The 18,145-nt window shown below is 43.8% G+C and overlaps 7 protein-coding genes across 7 annotated transcripts; 3 read left to right on the top strand and 4 right to left on the bottom strand.

The window, feature by feature from the left end:
• Window positions 1–211: 211 nt before the first annotated feature.
• On the bottom strand, window positions 212–1,711 carry BCIN_05g05590 (hypothetical protein). Its single transcript, XM_001559627.2, has 2 exons — window positions 1,069–1,711; window positions 212–1,012 (listed from the first exon to the last, which is right to left on the bottom strand). Exons 1-2 carry the CDS (start codon window positions 1,534–1,536, stop codon window positions 413–415), a joined length of 1,068 nt encoding a protein of 355 aa, XP_001559677.1. The 5' UTR covers window positions 1,537–1,711; the 3' UTR covers window positions 212–412.
• A 2,441-nt stretch (window positions 1,712–4,152) lies between these two features.
• Window positions 4,153–6,303, bottom strand: Bcprs5. The gene is made up of 2 exons (XM_024693084.1): window positions 4,946–6,303; window positions 4,153–4,897 (listed from the first exon to the last, which is right to left on the bottom strand). Exons 1-2 carry the CDS (start codon window positions 5,903–5,905, stop codon window positions 4,517–4,519), a joined length of 1,341 nt encoding a protein of 446 aa, XP_024548869.1. The 5' UTR covers window positions 5,906–6,303; the 3' UTR covers window positions 4,153–4,516.
• A 160-nt stretch (window positions 6,304–6,463) lies between these two features.
• BCIN_05g05570 (hypothetical protein) lies at window positions 6,464–7,591 on the top strand. The gene is made up of 2 exons (XM_001559630.2): window positions 6,464–6,725; window positions 6,778–7,591. The coding sequence occupies exons 1-2, from the start codon at window positions 6,597–6,599 to the stop codon at window positions 7,150–7,152; spliced, it is 504 nt and encodes a 167-aa protein (XP_001559680.2). The 5' UTR covers window positions 6,464–6,596; the 3' UTR covers window positions 7,153–7,591.
• A 678-nt stretch (window positions 7,592–8,269) lies between these two features.
• BCIN_05g05560 (hypothetical protein) lies at window positions 8,270–10,242 on the bottom strand. Its single transcript, XM_024693083.1, has 5 exons — window positions 9,689–10,242; window positions 9,547–9,599; window positions 9,458–9,483; window positions 8,973–9,371; window positions 8,270–8,916 (listed from the first exon to the last, which is right to left on the bottom strand). Exons 1-5 carry the CDS (start codon window positions 10,001–10,003, stop codon window positions 8,750–8,752), a joined length of 960 nt encoding a protein of 319 aa, XP_024548868.1. The 5' UTR covers window positions 10,004–10,242; the 3' UTR covers window positions 8,270–8,749.
• Window positions 10,243–10,751: 509 nt separating this feature from the next.
• BCIN_05g05550 (hypothetical protein) lies at window positions 10,752–11,521 on the top strand. The gene is made up of 3 exons (XM_024693082.1): window positions 10,752–11,030; window positions 11,089–11,312; window positions 11,371–11,521. Exons 1-3 carry the CDS (start codon window positions 10,872–10,874, stop codon window positions 11,435–11,437), a joined length of 450 nt encoding a protein of 149 aa, XP_024548867.1. The 5' UTR covers window positions 10,752–10,871; the 3' UTR covers window positions 11,438–11,521.
• A 76-nt stretch (window positions 11,522–11,597) lies between these two features.
• On the top strand, window positions 11,598–14,233 carry BCIN_05g05540 (hypothetical protein). The gene is made up of 2 exons (XM_001559633.2): window positions 11,598–12,611; window positions 12,682–14,233. The coding sequence occupies exons 1-2, from the start codon at window positions 11,759–11,761 to the stop codon at window positions 13,926–13,928; spliced, it is 2,100 nt and encodes a 699-aa protein (XP_001559683.1). The 5' UTR covers window positions 11,598–11,758; the 3' UTR covers window positions 13,929–14,233.
• A 693-nt stretch (window positions 14,234–14,926) lies between these two features.
• Window positions 14,927–17,718, bottom strand: Bcwcl2. Its single transcript, XM_001559634.2, has 3 exons — window positions 16,889–17,718; window positions 15,512–16,760; window positions 14,927–15,446 (listed from the first exon to the last, which is right to left on the bottom strand). The coding sequence occupies exons 1-3, from the start codon at window positions 17,009–17,011 to the stop codon at window positions 15,289–15,291; spliced, it is 1,530 nt and encodes a 509-aa protein (XP_001559684.1). The 5' UTR covers window positions 17,012–17,718; the 3' UTR covers window positions 14,927–15,288.
• Window positions 17,719–18,145: the final 427 nt, after the last annotated feature.

Here is an 18,145-nt window from a genome sequence, read left to right as displayed (position 1 = left end):
ATATATGTTTGTGAGAGTAAGAGTGATAGCGGTGGGGATATACGTGAATATTGTTTCTTCTTTTGCTGGGATGCTTTTGTGATGTGATTTGATGTGATCTGATGGATTGGAAATTGGATGAGGGTTCGTTTGTACCACTCATTGATGATCGTATCATCTTAAGTATAGGATATTTCTTCTCAGTGGTCTCAATGATAGATGTTAGGGAATTTGGAATAACTAGTGTGTGTGTATTTTATTTGATATAAAATTTCATCAGATCGTATGTGATCATTTCATAAGCCCTAGTAATAACACAGGGTAATGATTTTTAGATGCCATTATAAATCGTCCCATCCCATCCATTCGTATTATACCTCTGTCTCTCCTACCCAATCCATACAGATCTGATGCCAGCATCAAAGCCCTTAACCTAAATCAAACTTTCCTTCTCCTTACTTCTCTCCCCCCTCCCCTCAAATGTCTTCATCGCCCCATCGATCCCACTAAGTTTCCTAGCAATCACCTGCACCCCCACAGGCAAAACTCCCATCCATCCAACCCATCTCGCATACAACGGCATAGCCAACACAGCACTACTTCCCTTATCGATCGTCGCGATAATTTCCCTCGCTACATCGACCGGTTCCAAAACCGGCGCGAAGAAACTATTCGGCGTTACAGTCCCGGAAAATAACGGCGTGCTTAATTGGCCTGGCTCAACCAATACCGTTTTGATATTGGGATAGGCTTTGAGTTCTGCAGTTAGAGAATGGTGCAAAGCAATGAGACCGGCTTTGGAGGCACTGTAGTCACTGAGTTGGGCGGCTCCTAGGTGGCCTAGGACGCTGGACATGGTTACAACGGTACCGTGACCGGCGCGGACGAGACCTGGGAGAAAGGCTTTGAGAGTGTAGAAACTTCCTAGGAGGTTTACTTTGAAATTCTGTTCTATTTCATCGAGAGATAGATCCAGAAGCGATTTGCCATTTACAATCGCCGCATTGTTGATGAGGATTGTAGGGGTGCCGAGCTATTTCCCCATATATCAGTTTTCTGTTATTCTTCAAACAGACGGGTAATACTCACATCTCGTTCAATCTCCACAGCCACTCTAGCGACTTCCTCTCGATTCCCAACATCACACTTATAATAACTCACTCCCCTCGCCTCTCCACTCTCCAAATCTCTCACATCTAGCACCGCAACCGTCGCGCCGCGCATTCCATATACTTCTGCAATCAACAATCCTAATCCGCTTGCGCCACCCGTAATCACTATCACTTCTTCCGACAAATCTACTTCTCTGGCTTTAGAGTATGCGATTTGACGATTGAGGATAGAAAGGAAATATAGCATGGTGAGGAGAGAAGCATAGCCGATGGAATACTGAATGGCTTGATGATGCCAGGGCATCGCTTGAGCGCGCATACAAAGGGGGATCATCCAGGCGACGAAGGGGTGCAGGAAAGTTACTTGGAGCACTTTGTGAAGGAGATCTATGCTGAGGGGTTTAGCCCATGGGAGCTCTTCGCCTTGGCGTGGTCGATGGTTCATCTTGAGGGAGTTTGGCTGGGAATTTCTGAAGAGAGTTGGGATGATTTTTTGGAATTTAATGGATGGGATGAAGGGAATATAAGGGGAGGAGAAGTTCATTCATATAAGTGGCATCATCTTTTTGAGGAGTGCATATGAGACGAATCTGATGTGAGGAGTAGGAGTGGTTTGTTTCATGAGGCAAGGCTAGATAACCGCCGTGTGTATATTTGGTCTGTGCATCTCAGCCTTGCGTTTCAGGGTGGCCCACTGGTGGACCGAGATGTGTAAACAGAAGTGCTGATCCTACAAGTACCACGGTGAAATTTTGATGGTGTTCAGAAGTAATTGTGAGTGCGTTTTGAAGTAGAGTGCACAGCTCAAAAGCAATGATCCCCGTGCAAACATTTATTATCTTGTTCAGATTTGTTCTAACGATTATCTACAGCTTACTAGCTTCCGCCTTCCGTTTTGCTCATTCATTAAACACCGCCGAACGATGAAGGCATCCGTATGTCTCGTCAAGGGGAGGCGGATGCTGACTATCGTAACATTGTGTCTCAAGTGAGCAGCAAGAAGTTTCCTCGGCTCTAGAACGTTTGTTACGTATTTTTAATGTTATCTTTCTACTGCGAGCCCGATCTGTTTTAAGAGCAGTAGGGTCACAGTATCTCGTTCCGAATGATGTGCATTTCTTACTGCTGTCTTGAGTCAAACGAATCACCCAATCAATAACCCATGAATTGAACTACGTCTTGTAGTTGCATTCTTCTGATTCTCAATATTTCTGTACTTGACCCGAGCTTGAACAATGAATCACTCTCGTCTACTATAATAAGTTTAACATAGAGGGCATAAGTTGGAGAATTAAGTCCCGTAACATGGGGTATCAAGCAGCGTATCAAGCAGAGATGATTCTCTCAAGTCTTGCCTAAACTTACGACCAAAGTTTCCTGTTTTGTTGCATATCTGAAATGTGTTGCATTGCTTCCGCCCTTCTGATAAGCGATACAAGCAATGATTCTAGTGACATTCATCGTCTGCTAGATCGCTCAGAAACCAAGAGTGAACAGGCTAGTAGTCATAGATTCTGAGATGTGCAACAAAGACAAAGATGCTGCTGATGACTGTCATTCAATCACAACGGTGATGCTCTAAAAGCTATTATTTGAAGACTGTATACCGCTTTCAGTCATTACTTCAAACGAAGAGCTAAATTTGATTACCCCTTCACTTAAATCGCCGACAACTAGTTTGCTACCAGAAAAATATGGACTCATATCGTCTAGGATTAAACCGCAAAGTAAAGGAAGGTCGCCATAATGTCTCTCAACAATCATTTTCTTCCCCATAATGCACGCGCACTCCAACCGTGCAACAACTCTTCCAAGCCTCTCAAACCACATTGTCTCTACAGGCAGCACAACAGATCTCCTATGAAGCTAACCCATCTATACCGTCTTATACTGACAATATGATACTCCCATCTTTCCACCGATCGAACTAGCCCTCCAACCACCTCGTTATCTCTCAAGTAGGCCTAGATACAACCACAACCTTATCCTCCACTCCCATATAAATCTTTCTATTAAGCACATCCTGAAATCGTCTCGTTTACGACTTGCGTGCAATACTGCGCGCTAAAGAATTTGTATGAAGCAAAGCAGAAACAGCCAGACACTCATAATCGACTATCTTCTTCTCCCGGCCGAATGTCAGAAGATTGATGATATCTTCAATTACTTTTGCAGTGATGCTTGCATATACTAGAAATGCGCAGGGTTAATGGCATATAGTGATATCGCGGTGTGTGGTGTCTTTCTTTAGCTGCGAGCGTCCAGATTTGGTGTTGGAGTTCGCTAGGAAGACGGGGAAAGGGGTGCGGAAGAGCAAGGTGAAGCTGGGTGTTCAGGTACTTGAGAATCTGGAATCAGTGGGGAGTCCGATACTGGAGGTGAATACGTAGTTGGAGTATTGTCAACGGCAATTTCTTTCCTGGAGGTTATGGTAACACTCCAGTACCAACTGCGATGTGTAACGTGTATATAATTTATGAACCGGAGACTTGGTAGAGTTGACACCACCATCTTGGTGTATGTGTGGTGTTGAAGGGAGAAGTTTGTTCCTGGTGTTTAATGCTCGGTATCTTGTAGTTTGTGTATTTCAAATACTTTGTGTAATGGCAGCCCTATGCTACTTTGTTTGCATCGCTGCAGAAATATAGTAAGATATTAAGAGTCACTTCCTTGGAAACAAAATAGATACATACATCCTGCTAGATGGTTTAGCTAGTGTTGTGCCCAACCCACCAATCTTCCAAACCCCTCTCGATGTACCCCCCTCAATCTCGTCGTCGGTTGATTATATGTAGGAACCTCTTCCCATTCTTCTCCACAGCACGATGCATTTGATTGTTGATTACCAAATACTCGTAAAAATGTCATTTCTTCATTCCTGAGATCGACGATCGTTTACTTCAAGATTTAACTTCTTAGTCTCTGATTCAGAGAGACCTCAAAATAACAGTCATGGGCACACCAGATTATCATTCCATAGCTCGGTGGCACAACATGTTGATATCAGTGAGTGCTATACCGATTGGACAATATAAAATCACATGTACATAAAAGCCATAAGTACGCACACTTATTTTAAACCAACAAATATTCTTTAAGATTACGTTCCCATTTATCCATTTCTATGTTCAGTTCTATGCTTTTAATTTATATGCAACTCTAGACGCCTAACCCAGCACTTGGTTCGTCAAGACGTTCAATGGAATTCTACCAAAGATCGAGTGTTTGTATATATCTAGTTTTCTTCCATGCCATATGAACAAGAATGGAAAATTTGAATAGTCCGCAGTGCGGTTTACGGGTATAGCAATTGTATATGAGCCATGGTTTGCAATGCGCCAAGCGAGTACTCTACCGATGTACTCCCCTCCAATGCCCGAACTCCTGAATGCAGTGCCCCTAACGGAAAATAGCCAACCTTCAGTCTAATCATAGTTAAACAACACAGAAATGCTCTCTCCGTGGTGCACACGACGAATTGCCTCGGCGAAGACCGGGCCAACTTCCAAGACCTCTAACTTCGGGCAAAGACGTTGATGTTCATCTTGTGGAACACTGTTGGTCACGATAATTTTGTCCAGTGCAGATGCATTGATACGCTCAATAGCATCACCACTGAAAACTCCATGGGTTATCAAAGCGTAAACGTAAGTGGCACCCTCTTTCTTAAGCAACTTGGCAGCTCTTGTAATGGTGTTCGAGGTATCGGCCAAATCGTCGATGAGTATAGCAACTTTATCACGGACATTGCCTACAAGCATCATTGTAGCATTTTGGCGATCGGTAATTCGGGTGGGTCGACGTTCCTAATTGATATGAGTGTGCGCAGGGAGTAGAATTGGGGGAAGTTTTACCTTGTGAATCAATGCAAACTCCATGTTGAGTCCATCGGCAATTGCAGTTGCTCTCTTTGCTCCACCAGCATCAGGACTTACGACGATAGCATCCTGAAAGTTCGGGATATTTTGCTGGATGTATCTCTTCAAGAGAGGCTTGCCATAGAGGTTATCCACCGGAATGTCAAAGAATCCTTGGTACTGAGGGTCGTGGAGATCCATAGTGATTACCTGATCAGCACCAGAGCAAGTCAAAAGGTCTGCGACGAGTGTGCCAGCTTGCGCTACCCACTGTTTGTATCCTGGCTTGCCTTGGAAAAGAGTTTTGCTTTGACCATTGACAAATCCAGGGTTCTCGTAATCGTGAGTGGTGAAATGTGGAGTTGATACGGGAGTTGATGCTCCGTCACCCAAGCGTCCATTGGTAAGAGATGCAATGGAATCCGAAGTATCTTGTCGTCTAGGTGTTATTCCATTTGAAGATTGGGTGTTAATCTGCTCGAGAGATGCTTTTCCAAGCTTCTTTTGTAATTTTTCCATACCATTGGTGCCATTGCTAAGGCCTGGTGTTTGTGGGGAGGACGGACCCGGTGTTGCTGGTCGACTTTCGAAAGTAAAGTTACCCTTAACGTCGGTGGGTCCCTTAGCAAGTGGTGCGCCAATCTTATTGTATGGAAGATCTGGCTGTCGTGAATAAGGAAACAAAGGAAGGACGACAGTGACACGCTTGGCAGATCCAGTTTTGCATGCGGAAATCATAATGCAAAGATCTATGAAATGATCATTGGCCTTTCCTCCGCCAGATTGAATGATGTAAACATCCTTGCCTCGAACTGAGTCTTGGATCTCGAGACGACTCTCACCAACGGAAAATTTCTTGAGAATTCTGTTGCAGGGTGGAACACCGAGCGTATTACAGATGATCTCTGTTATTTGAGGGTGGGAGTTTCCTCCGAGAACAACCAGATTACGAACCATATCTTCTGATATATGGCAAGAAGTTTGAAGTAGTTGCGATATGGTGATGAAGGTAATGATGATTGAGGTTTTTGTTGAAAGGTTGGAATTTGAGATGCGGGATTAACTTTTTGTGAGGGGTTTCGTAGCCGCGTCAAATCTGGGGCGGTCTAAGGGCTTTGAAATAGAGAAGAAAGAATTGGATTGCACAGGAATTCAAGGCAAGAAATGGTAGAGGGTGAACCTTCTACAGCTATAGCAAATGCTACAAGATATCTTCCTTTTTGCTGCGTTGTTTGTTTCCCAAGACGATGGTTTTGATTTCCAATTGATTTGAAGAGATCCGGTTGAGAATTCGGATTGATATGGATTGAATATGAATAGTTATTATTCTCACAAGCAAAAGTTTTGAATCCCACAAGAGGGAAAGAAAAAAAAGATTCCTTTGGTCAGATCTGGTGACGTGCTTAGCCTATTAGAGTTAAGCAATTAAACCCCATCGAGACCCCGCAGCACGAGGCTGAACTCGCTTAAAATGTTTTGCATGAGATGGTCAACTCGCAAATTATTTCTCCTCAAGGCTGACGATTGTGATCCAACAATCAACGCCCGTTTACGAAGAGCCACATAATACAACGTAACGTCTTGGGAGGACTAGGTAACGTCTAGCTGTCAGTTGCAACACACTAGTACGCCAGGGATCCAAACAGCCATGAAGATTCTAGAAGCCCAATCCGCGACCCTTAGCAATTTCGAGGTTTACACTCATTTGAAGGACATTCAGAAGAAACACCGCACAGGAGGAAGGAGGCCCGGAAATCTTGACAATGTTATCAAAGAGGTAGCACCTTGCTTCGCCATGTGTCGTAAATCTAGAACTGATCTTTTTTTAGTTAATGCAATACCTCGAGGAAGCACCATCGCCTCTCGCACAAAAACCATGTCCATATAATGAAGATACAATTCGAAATCTCCTTGAACAGCTTCGTCCCTATGACTTGACCAAAGCCGAAATCCTTATGATTATCAACCATCGGCCAACATCAATGGAGAATTTGAATATCATTATTGAAGAATTGGAGCTGAGATTTCCAGACGAAAATGAACAGTGGGGGATTATAGATGTTGTCAAAGATGTGCTAGGTGCACAGGACGCTGAAGAAATGAAGCAGGCTATGGCAGACAATACCGAGGCTGCCAAAAAGGATGAACAGAAAAGACAACAAGATGAGGAGATGCAGTACAAAGCGTTGATGGACCAATCGTGAGTGTATAGGAATGCTGGGTAACGCTCTTCGTGCATGCCGATTTAGGTCAATTCTGAATGCCGCCTGCACATGAGACTATATGCAAATTAGTCAATGTATGCATTGTATGAATACGTTCAGGGGCTTATTCGAACGACTCGCCCATAACGAAGATCTAGCTCCACTGTGTCGACGTATAAGACGATCTAGCTGTCCAAGAAGAGGAAACATGGCAGATCGATACGCTTCCGACTACTTTCAGACTATGGAGGCTGTCCATCTTTGATTTGAGAAATGGCACAAACCGGCAGGCGTTCGTGGCGTAAGGGTGTTTAAAATCCCTCATGTCTGATTTCAGATCGGTCATGCGACGCGCCATTAAATGTCAACAATGACCGACAACATAGCTGTGGGGAGAAACACAAAGGCCACTACATCTTGAATGAAAATAAATAATCCAAAAAAAAAATATTCAGAGTATAAAGTGAAGTAAATGATAATTGCAGTATTGTAAGTCAAGATTCCAAGTGGAACCAAGCTACTTCCTGTTTAACCAAGTACCACCTTCCTTAAACTAGATATTGTAAGCTCGGTTTTTCTAAGCCTGCCTATCTAGAATAGCTACTATGTGTCAAAGCGAAACCCATCCACAACGCAATCACTTTTCTTGTTTCTCCCTTCTCATACTGCCCCACTGCCAGACTTCCTCTCAAGAATCACCATATAAAAGAGCGAAAGTGAAGCAGGCGTGGGCTTTCCTCCCGTGCCATAGTTTGATAGCACGGTAGAGGCTACTCCTATGGATTAGCTAGCTTTCCACTCAATCATATTTGACCGTCGGTGTGGTTGCGAATATGATGAAATGTGATTTGGGGCAATATCTGGGTACGAATTTTGGAGGAAAGATTTCATTGTTACGAGTCCTTCTACTACCGATACGGATTGTATCATTCTGATATTTCACAATATCAAAGCAGGTCAATTTCGGACGTATATGCCGGTGTTATACCAGAATATCAACGTTTGCCAACCATCGTCACCTGTCATCGAGACCGTTTCGTTTTCGTTGTCACTTCTTATTTGTCGGTCATCACCATCAACACCATCTAACGTTTGCTTGCGCAGTCTACGCTGGCGTTGAACAAATCCTGATTGCCGCAATTTACTTGTTATATGTTTGAACGAGTTCGGTTTTTGCTTTGTCTCACTGCGACTTTCTAGTTACAACAGAAAGACAATTTCGATTAACGTGTAGATTGACATAATTCTTCTTTCTACACGGGCAGTGAGTTCAGTATATTGAAACACGCCATTGTATAGATACACTTGGATCGATGTCGAGATTCATAATTAAGTCACAGAAGCGTTGACTCCCTATTTTCTCCTGCCCACTGATAAGCTGCCTAACCCTGTGTTGCACCCTTGCCCTTGTCTTCACCTTTCGCCGCACTTTATCTCACCTCACAGGACACTTTCATGGGGGGTTCACTGGATACCAACAAAACTAGTCGTTGTCTTCATTTTTTCCCGCACATTTTGCTCCTAGGAGTTGGTGTTCATAGTTCAAACAGTCCTGAGAAGCTTATATATCATCTATGCAAAAGCCAATAGTGCAAACTTAAAGTTTAGGCTTACCCAGTTCCGTCTCCGTTGTCTTCAATTTCTGGGTCAATTCTTCAATTGTAGTCGGAGGTTTAGTATCAACCGGTTTCCACCATGGCCAGACACCTGGTGCATTCTCTTGCATATTGTCCTTGAAGTCAGGGTTTCTTTTTTCCATAAAGCCTAACATACCAATCAGCATGATCCCAAAGTTTTATCTACGAAAATGAATCACATACTCTTAATCCCCTCATTCTTATCCCCCGCTTTGAATAACTCCAACAAAACCTTACTGTCCAAAAGATGTGTTTCTTCCGCCGTTCCTGGCCCTTTCCACATCAGATCTCTCATAACTGCAGTTGAAACCGCACTTGTATTTTGAGCGATGTCATTTGCGAGTTCCAACGCACGTGGAAGAACTTGTTCGTGTGGCAAGATCTCGGAGAAGAGAGACGAGAGAAGAGGGGATGTTGATGGGTATATTGAGCCAGTTGTCGTGAGGTGCATAGCGCGGGAGAGGCCGATAAGACGGGGGAGGAAGTAGGAGGAACATGCTTCCATTATGATACCACGACGGGCAAACACAAATCCAATTTTAGCTGTAGAAGAAACTATACGAATAGAGGTGGGGAGGGTCACTGGGGTGGATTAGAAAAGCGTTGTTGTGTAAGAATGAGATTGGAATCAGAATTAGGTATCCGATGGGGGTAGGCTTCATGCTTACCGGTTATGCCAACACCAACAGCCGAGCTACGAAAGCGTTAGTTATGCTCAGAAGACATCAAATTAGGCGAATTTAGTTGTATTACTCACCCATTGATAGCCGCAATCGTAGGTTTCGTACATCTATGAATAGCTAGTGCTACCTAAACAAGGGGATTAATCAACAAAATCTGCACCAAAGGATGCGAGAAGTTGAACACCCCTCCAAGACGCGAAAAAACAAAACACGCACCTTCCCACCACCGTCCCGATGCGTCAATGCCGTATCATTCTCATACGACAATCCGGCTTCCAAATCCGCTCCAGCACAAAACATCTTTCCGTGGCCAGTCACGACAATACATTTCACTCTAGGATCAAGTGACAAAAGATTGAAAACTGTTTCAAGATCTTCGGCCATAGTGTCTGTGAAAGCATTGTGTTTTCCTGGTCGATATAATGTGATCAAAATGGTCGGAGTGGGTGTGGGCGAAGACTCAGGTATGTGAGAGACGCAGATATGTTGGAAAGGAAGGGTTGAGTAGGAGTTTGGAAGTGAGGGAGTCATGTTCGGTTGTCTAAATCTACTTGAGGATTTGATATAATGATGTGTTTAGAACTTGATTTCTTCTATTATCGAACTTTGAAGAACCGTGGCATGAGAAGTTCGCATGTACTTCTGTGTCCAAGTTTGGAATAAGTATGAAGTAGTCGGCGCCTCCTTGAATCACCAAATTCAACAATGTATAAAGCAAGCTGAAGATAAAAATTGTGAATCTAGAGCAATTAGAGTAAGTACATAACAGCTGTAAAAGAAGCGTTCAAAATAATCCTCCAACTCAAACATGACATGTAGAATCTCGAGATGCCGAGGATAATTGGATCTTGTGCGGGGTCACCGGGAGCCCTTGCTCGTGGCACGTGAGAAAGCCTCATGTTCGACGACTCAAAATGTGCCAACAAGAGATATACAATCCAACAGATATATCCTCAAGACAACAAATTAATCCTCTTGAAGATACATACCGAGCAATTGTGTTGCACATACTCATATTCATATTATATGCTCTCTTCTTAAGTATTATGACGTCACAACTGTCAGTATCTTGTGCAAAAACTAGAAAGAGAGAAATCTTTTGCGAATACGGCTTGAGTATAACTAATTGTCTCAAATAGAGTAAAAATTCCAAGGTGTAACTGGTTGGCCTACAAGATCCCTATGTATCATATTGGGTTGAAAAGCCACGACGATGAAAGCTATACCCCGCCATCTTTGTGTTTGCCCCATCATCCCCCACCTTCCTATTTCCAACAACGGCTATTCGTAAGATAACATCAACATCAACGTCAACATCAATGTCAAACACTTCATCATTCCTACCAAACTACAGTTACTTGATCCAATTATTGAAAGCTTAGGAAATAAATTATACACCATGCCCCAAAAAGAAGCTGTTTCGACCGACAAGGCACCACCGCCATTGCCCTTCTTCTCCCAAGCCATCAAATGTCAAGGAATGGTTTATTGCTCCGGTAGCATTGGGATGGATGTCGCTACAATGAAGCTTGTCGAAGGAGGTGTTGCTGATCGAACCGTATGTCTTCAATCCTGTCTACAGATTCGAAGTCAATCTTATTAAGGAACAAATCTAGAGACAAGCACTGCTGAACCTTCAGGCGGTTCTGGAGGCCGCTGGCAGTAGTATTGAAAACGTTGTCAAAGTCAATGTTTTCCTAACCGACATGCAGAATTTTGCAGCCATGAACAAAGTCTATGCAGAATTCTTCCATAAGGATCCCAAGCCAGTCAGGACTTGCGTTGCGGTACACCAATTGCCACTCGGGACCGACGTGGAAATTGAATGTACAGCTCATCAGTAAGGTAATACCTTTTGTTAATGTGTTCAAGAATGATTGCTAATATAGACTTTTTAGGGGAGAAGAATTCTTGTCGTCAACGAATTTGCTATCAAGGCCAAATCTTATGACTAAGGATTGGTAGCAAGACGTCAGGGAGCCGAACTCTTGATTACAAGACCACAAACATTTCAAACTAAAGCAATTTACAATTTTTTAACTCCTTGCAGTGCTTTCCGTTGTACTATTTGACTCGATTCGGAACAAAAAGAGGTGATTGCTTCCAGCTTTTAATTCCTTTGTATGGCCGGCATTCTTCGTTTCTTTGAAGAACGCTTCATGATTGTCCTTCATTCTCTTTTCTTTTGTTACATACAAACCTCGATTGTCGTTGCGATTTTGCAATATCGTGAAATTCCAACCTAAATGCTACACATATTGTAATTGTCTAATCATCTTCATCATTATGTCGTTCCTACGAAATCGAACCAATTTCAAGAATCTTGATGATGTGGACGACGAGGACAGACTTCCTGGCGAGGCCGACAAAAATGTTTTATTTCAAACAACAGGAGCAACCCTCCGGAATGCACCGCGACTAGTTGGCAGTCAAATAGTGAACCGAAAATTAATCCAAGAACGGAGAAATAAAGCCCGAGATGCATTGTTGGCGGTGCGAGAGGAGGGTGATAAATCGAAAGGACTTACACTGCTCAATGACCTAACCAGCAATCCAGTTACAGACATGGTTCCTGCAAGTGCAGCATCTCAAGCAGTGAACAAGTCTAAGGTTCTTCCTCCGGTAGCAAAAGAGGCATTGGCCGAAGTTGACAGCCCAAGTGCGAAGAATCAAATGCCGTCCAGAGTATCAAGATGGTTTGGGAGAGCTCAGTCACGACCTACTACCGTGGCCGACTTCAGACACTTCATGCCTCTTCAACTTGAGCATCCTCCACATCCGCAAGGAGATCGCAGTAATGCCTGGTTTAAGGATGAGTATGCAAATTTGTATATAGCGATAGTTAATTTTGCTACAGTATTTTTTGGGTTTCAAGAATTACAGTCAGAGTTTCACGAACCCTGGGCTATTAGGATGCCGGAGGAGTTCTACAGATATGTGGAACTTGTTGCTGAGCCAGATACTGTAGTTGGGGGATGGGATGAGATATTGATCGATACGAGTACAAGAAAATACCTCATTGTCGGTATTATTGTAAAGATATTAGAGGCCAGGGTTTTTGCGTCGGTTCTATGGGGAAATACCAAAGAGGGGGAAGAATTTCTTCATGGTTTGGATCGTGCACTTCTCGATAGTGAAGGTATGATATCCCAAGGATCAACAGATGAAAACCTTAACTACAATACGAACTGACATTTTTTACTCTGTAGGCTACAGCCGTCAGGAACTTCGCTGCAAATCTATTCGCACTCTCATGGGCGGAGCATCTCTAACCCCCAATTTCCACAAAGATTGCACAAATCTGACCGCCCAAGTGTTACTCCTGCTCATGCCTCTCTTTAACTACCTCACGCTTCTTCCTGCTCGTCCTGAAACCGTCGTCCCCAAAGCTACAGCCCTTTACCAATCCCTCCACAACATACTATCCAGCGCCGCTTACCTATCCATCTGCATCCGCATCTCGCCAACCATCATGCACACCGTCTCTCTCATCCCCGGCACTGCTTACAAGCCCGAAGAACACACCTCCATTTTCCAAAACTCCTGGACCTTATCCAAGACTATCGTTCAAAACAACTGGCAACGAGATGGTGAAGAATTGGAAGCCGAACGCGCAAGAGCCGAAGGCTATGTACTCGGCTACAAAAATGCTGGCGTTGGACGCATTGAATCAAATGCCGGCTTACGTGCTCTTCGTCGCTTACAAGATGTGCAGAAGAAATTGGCAGATCATAAACCTCCCGGTTACACGCACCAGGCAAGTGTGAAAATTGCAATATGGCCCATTACGAAGAGATACTGGGCGGGAAATTCAAAGCCGGGTGGTGATATGGATGGACAGAGTGTATTTGACGTTACGACTGCGGGAGCGATATTTTATTACAAAGAAAAAGATAGACCCGTCGAACCGCTTCTTGAATTCGTAGCGCAGAAAAAAAAGAAATTGGGTAGGAGATATAGAAGAGCTAAAGATCTTTTGGCAGTTTTGGGCTTGTTATCTCTAGGCGCCCTTGCGGTTCTCTTGTATGTGTTTGGGGGGGCAGCATTGGTAGCTTGGCTTACAAGTTTCGTCGTTGCGATCACGGAGTTTTTGAAAGAGTCAATGGCGAGGGGAAGGGAAACGGCTTCTAGTGCTTACCAATATACTGTAAGAGAGGGCTTTGAAAAGGGTGCTTCGAAGGCTGAGGGTTTCGCTGGTGATACATATAGTAAATTGACGGCAAAAGCTAAAGACGGTATGAAAGGTGGCTACGATGCATATGCTTCCGGGAAATCGCAGGCGGAAGATGCCATTGGGGATGCGGCTTCAAAGGCTAAAAGCGCAGCGGGAGTATACGCGCAAGTGACGGAGAAAGTGAGAGATGCGACCGAAAGTGCCGGAGAAAAAATTACATCAAAGGCGAAAAGCAAAGCTAGGATTGTTAGCGAGAGGGTAACGTCGAAGGCTGCGACATGAGTCTAAGGAATACCTTCGGCAGCGGGAGCGACGCGTCAAGCGCCAGAGAAGAATCCTAAGTTAAAGGAAGAAGCGTCTACGAGAGAGGGAATGAGGAATTTGTAACGATACGATACGATACGATGGATTTGGATTTCTTTTCTGTTGTTTTGATTTTTTCGCTATCGGTAGTTGGTCAGTTAGTTAGTTGATTTATCGAGTAACTTATGTGTTTTGGATTGAAATGTTTTGTTTGTAGTTTCTGGATATAGATGGTGATTGTGTTACTTGGGCGGGTATGAATACGTTGGTTCTGTATCTGGATATGTATCCGTGAAGTGTGAAGTGTGAAGTGTGAAATACGAAATGCAAGATTTCATTTTGCTTTAAAAGTACCTATGTTAAGAGTACCTCTCTCATTCACAACACCGGCATGCAAATCTCAATACCCCTTCTCGTCTTTGAAATCCATATAATACCGTCTCGTCACATCCTGAGAGCTATCTCAATATACACTTGTACTCTTATTACTCTGTCTGGTATTCATTATGCATTATGCATTATTCACTAACTTAATCATACTTGTAACACTTGTTTTAAAGGGATTAGATAGGTATCTACCGGTACCCCATCCCCTTTCCATCTCCATCTCCATCTCCATCTCTATCCTCACCCCCATCCCCATCCCCATCCCCTCTCCCAAACTAATCTCAAGAATAAATACATCACCGGCCAGATATCCATCCATCCACCTCTATCTGCTCTGTAAAACCAACATTCTTATTCACATCTACATCTACACATCCCATCCATACCCATACCCATACCCATAATACAACACATTTAGAGATACTCCAAGAAGAACAAATAGACCCAGATAGGCGAAAATGATCCTTCATTAGCCTACCCCCCTTTACTATACTATATACTATACTTATACTACAACCCTCACATATATATGGTGTCCCCAGACATCATGATCACAACTGCACAAACCAGCACTCACAAAAAAGATACAATAAACACCATCAAACAATAACCTCTTATTTCCTCATGAGAGAATACTAGATACTTCATTCATAGCATAGCGTACACAAAATCAACTATTAAACTGACAAAGACATGGTTTTAAATCCATCCACTATAGCTAGGTAGCCCTCTTGAAATTCCAACACGCAAATTAAACCATCTGATATTTTCAGTTCAAAGTGTAAAAAGAGAAACGCCGGCCTTTAAAAACTAGCCAAGTGGGTATTAAGGTCATAAACCCTCTAAAAAACCATCCCCGTCAAACTCCATGCTGAAATTATATAAACCCTCTCGACCGAAACGCCTTGTATATCAATCATATCATATTCGTAAAAGAGTCGGCACGGTGTCTTCAAGAGCCTGGGGAAGGTCCCGTGAGAGTATTTGAAGGCGCTGGTGCCGACCCCGCCTGTGGTTTCTTTTCTTTCTTTGCCCAGCGAAGTCCGCAGGCGTTGCAGAGCGTCTTGGGACCCTTGGGGCCTTTGCGCCATTCTGGTGAATCCATAACACCTGAACAAAATGTAAGCTTTTTCTTCGGAGTTTCAGGTTGAGGAGGCGTTGGAAATGATACATACCACAATCTGCGCAAACATATTCATCTGCCAGCTTCATCTTCTTCTTCTTGTCCCCTAGACGGCCATCTTTATCAATTGGTATTGCAATCCCAACATCGCCTCTAATTAACGCTGGACTGCGGGCGCCGGTACTAATCCCTTGACTTCTTTCACCATCTCGATATTGTAACCCGGTGAGCATTTCTACAGTATCAACACCCTCGTATCGTTGCATTTTATCTTTTATAGAATCGGGCTGTCTATTAGAAATAGCATCCTCGAGATTCGCTTTCGTCAACGTGCTATATGACATGTCCGGTCTTGCTGGAGGAGGCATCGCTAGGAAATCAGGATGGTTCGGATCCGCAGGTATGGATGCGCTCATGGCTGTGGTCATTGTCTCAGATGAGTCTGATTGTTGTCGATGCGTCCAAGTTCTTTCACTATCTTCGAATTCTTCCTCCTCTTCTCTCTTGAGATCCCTAATTTTCTTTGACATTCGCTCAAACTCAGTCTTATGTTCCAGAAATGAATCCAGTAGAATAGCGTTCTTTGTTGGATATTTCCGTGCCATCATAAAAAAGCCTCTACAATAATCCGCTGTTTCTCTAGGCGGGACATCTGGATCTGGAACTGGGAGAGCTGCTGTTGGCGAGGGTCTTGATGCATAGTGGGCATGTCCGTGACACTCGAATATTGTGTAGGACTCATCCTTCTTGCGAAATCGAAGATAGAATCGCAGTTTATTACCAGATGCAATGGATTCATTGAACTCCCTCACAAACATTGCACTATCATCTGGATGTATGTAATCCACGATAAATTTCCCCTGAAGCTCCTCTGCGGCATATCCAGTGAGACTTTGACAACTAGGCGAAAGAAAAACAAACTTTCCAAAAGGGGTCAAGACGTGTAAAAAGTCCTTGATCTCTTCAACCACCTTTTGTTGCCAATTCCGTCGTCTCGTGAAATCATTGACTGAGCTGTTACTCGTATTTGGTGGCTGGACGCCAAAGCCTGCAGGTAAAGGACCCGCCCCGATTTCTTCAATCTGGGCATCCCCATCATTCGTTCCTCCCCTTCTCCCATCATCGTTGTGTTCATTTCCGACGGGCGACATCATGTTGAGTGATGTAAAAGATTTCGGCATGTTGCCATTGTCGCCAAGAGTATTCAGATCCATATTCATATCGGGAAGTCCATCAAAGTCCATCATTAAATTATCCTGTAGAATCTCCGACATTAATGTATCGGGCAAATTTTGATCGACCTAGATAGGGGATTATATATCATTAGCATGCTGAAAAATGGAAGTCATAGGAATTTTCCCCAAAATCAAAGATGCACGGAAGGCTGGAAAGGACTAAGAGATTTCGGGAAAATTGAAGGTTTTCGTACCTGCGAGGCTGACAGTGCCCGATCTATGGATCCGAGGTTGGCTGCATGATGATGCTGTTGCAAGAAATCGGTAGGATCCAGGTTCAAATTATTCATATTCATAGATGTATCCCCCTCTGACATTTTCGAACTCTAATTGTGCTGTGGGCGTGAAGAAGAGGATCTATCTGTATGTGTCTCTGCCTGTGTCTCTGTGTGGGCATTGGGATTCGAGGCAAATAGGTAGTGAGGATGTGAAGGTGTCAAGCAGGTGGGTAGGCAGGTGGACAGGTACAAGTTTATCGCGAACGATCAAATGTAAAATGCGGTGCTGAGATATTACGCTCTCGAAGCTTTGTCGGGAAGGTCTGAATTTTAGAGAGGGGAAGAAAATTTCCTCCCAAGATTTGAAGCTCAAGTCAGATCGAGCTGGGCTGAGACGAGACGAGACGAGTCGAGGGGAATGGAATCGAGTGGAATTAATAATGTAATGATGATGGATGAATTGAAAAGAATATCAGCTACCGTTACTATTCCTATTCCCTACCTCTTTCTCAGTATTTATGGATTATGAAGGTATCTAGGTACTGTTGGAATGACGAAATATAAGGCGGGAAAATGGGGAATGGAGAAACATGGCAATTGTGCAAATGTGATGTTTTGGTTTTTGTTTTCGTTCTCCTAGTGTGAATGAAGATGGCTCGTACCTGGTATGGCCGATATGTAGGTCATCAGAGATCTGGGCGTGGGTGGACTGGAAGAGATGCCAGATGTCGATGTAACAAACGCAGGGTCATCGTCAGGAAGTCAGGAAGCACGCAGTATACAATGTACATGGAGAGGCAAGAGGCAAGAGGCAAGAGACAGGAGACAGGAGACAAAAGAAAGGAGTTCTCAGGACAAGGGCTCGCGGACGAGTCGAGAGATGTCTGCAGTCTTGGTTAAACATTGCTAAGATGATTGCTTTGTTCTGTTCTCTGAAGATGATGCGCACACACGTACGGACGTATATATATATGCACTCGCCGGTGTGGGAGACATCCGAGTTCATGCCAATAGCAAAACACCGTCGACCTCTTCATGACACACCTGCCTGTCGTGGCGTCCCTATCTATATATTCTACATGCGACCGGTGTTCCTTCTTTCCTTCTTTCCTTTTGCGTTGTCCCATTTTCTTTTTTTTCTTTTTCTCTCCCTTGCAGCGCATTCTGCCGTCGGACTCTTCGACTCTGAAGCTCCGTCCATCGTAATGTTTGGAGTGGCATCGGATGACATCG

This window comes from Botrytis cinerea, chromosome 5 (genome assembly GCF_000143535.2).
Source record: "Botrytis cinerea B05.10 chromosome 5, complete sequence".
NCBI classification, from domain to species: domain Eukaryota; kingdom Fungi; phylum Ascomycota; class Leotiomycetes; order Helotiales; family Sclerotiniaceae; genus Botrytis; species Botrytis cinerea.
Note: the sequence above shows the minus strand (reverse complement) of the source record. Positions and strands in the feature narration are given on the sequence as shown.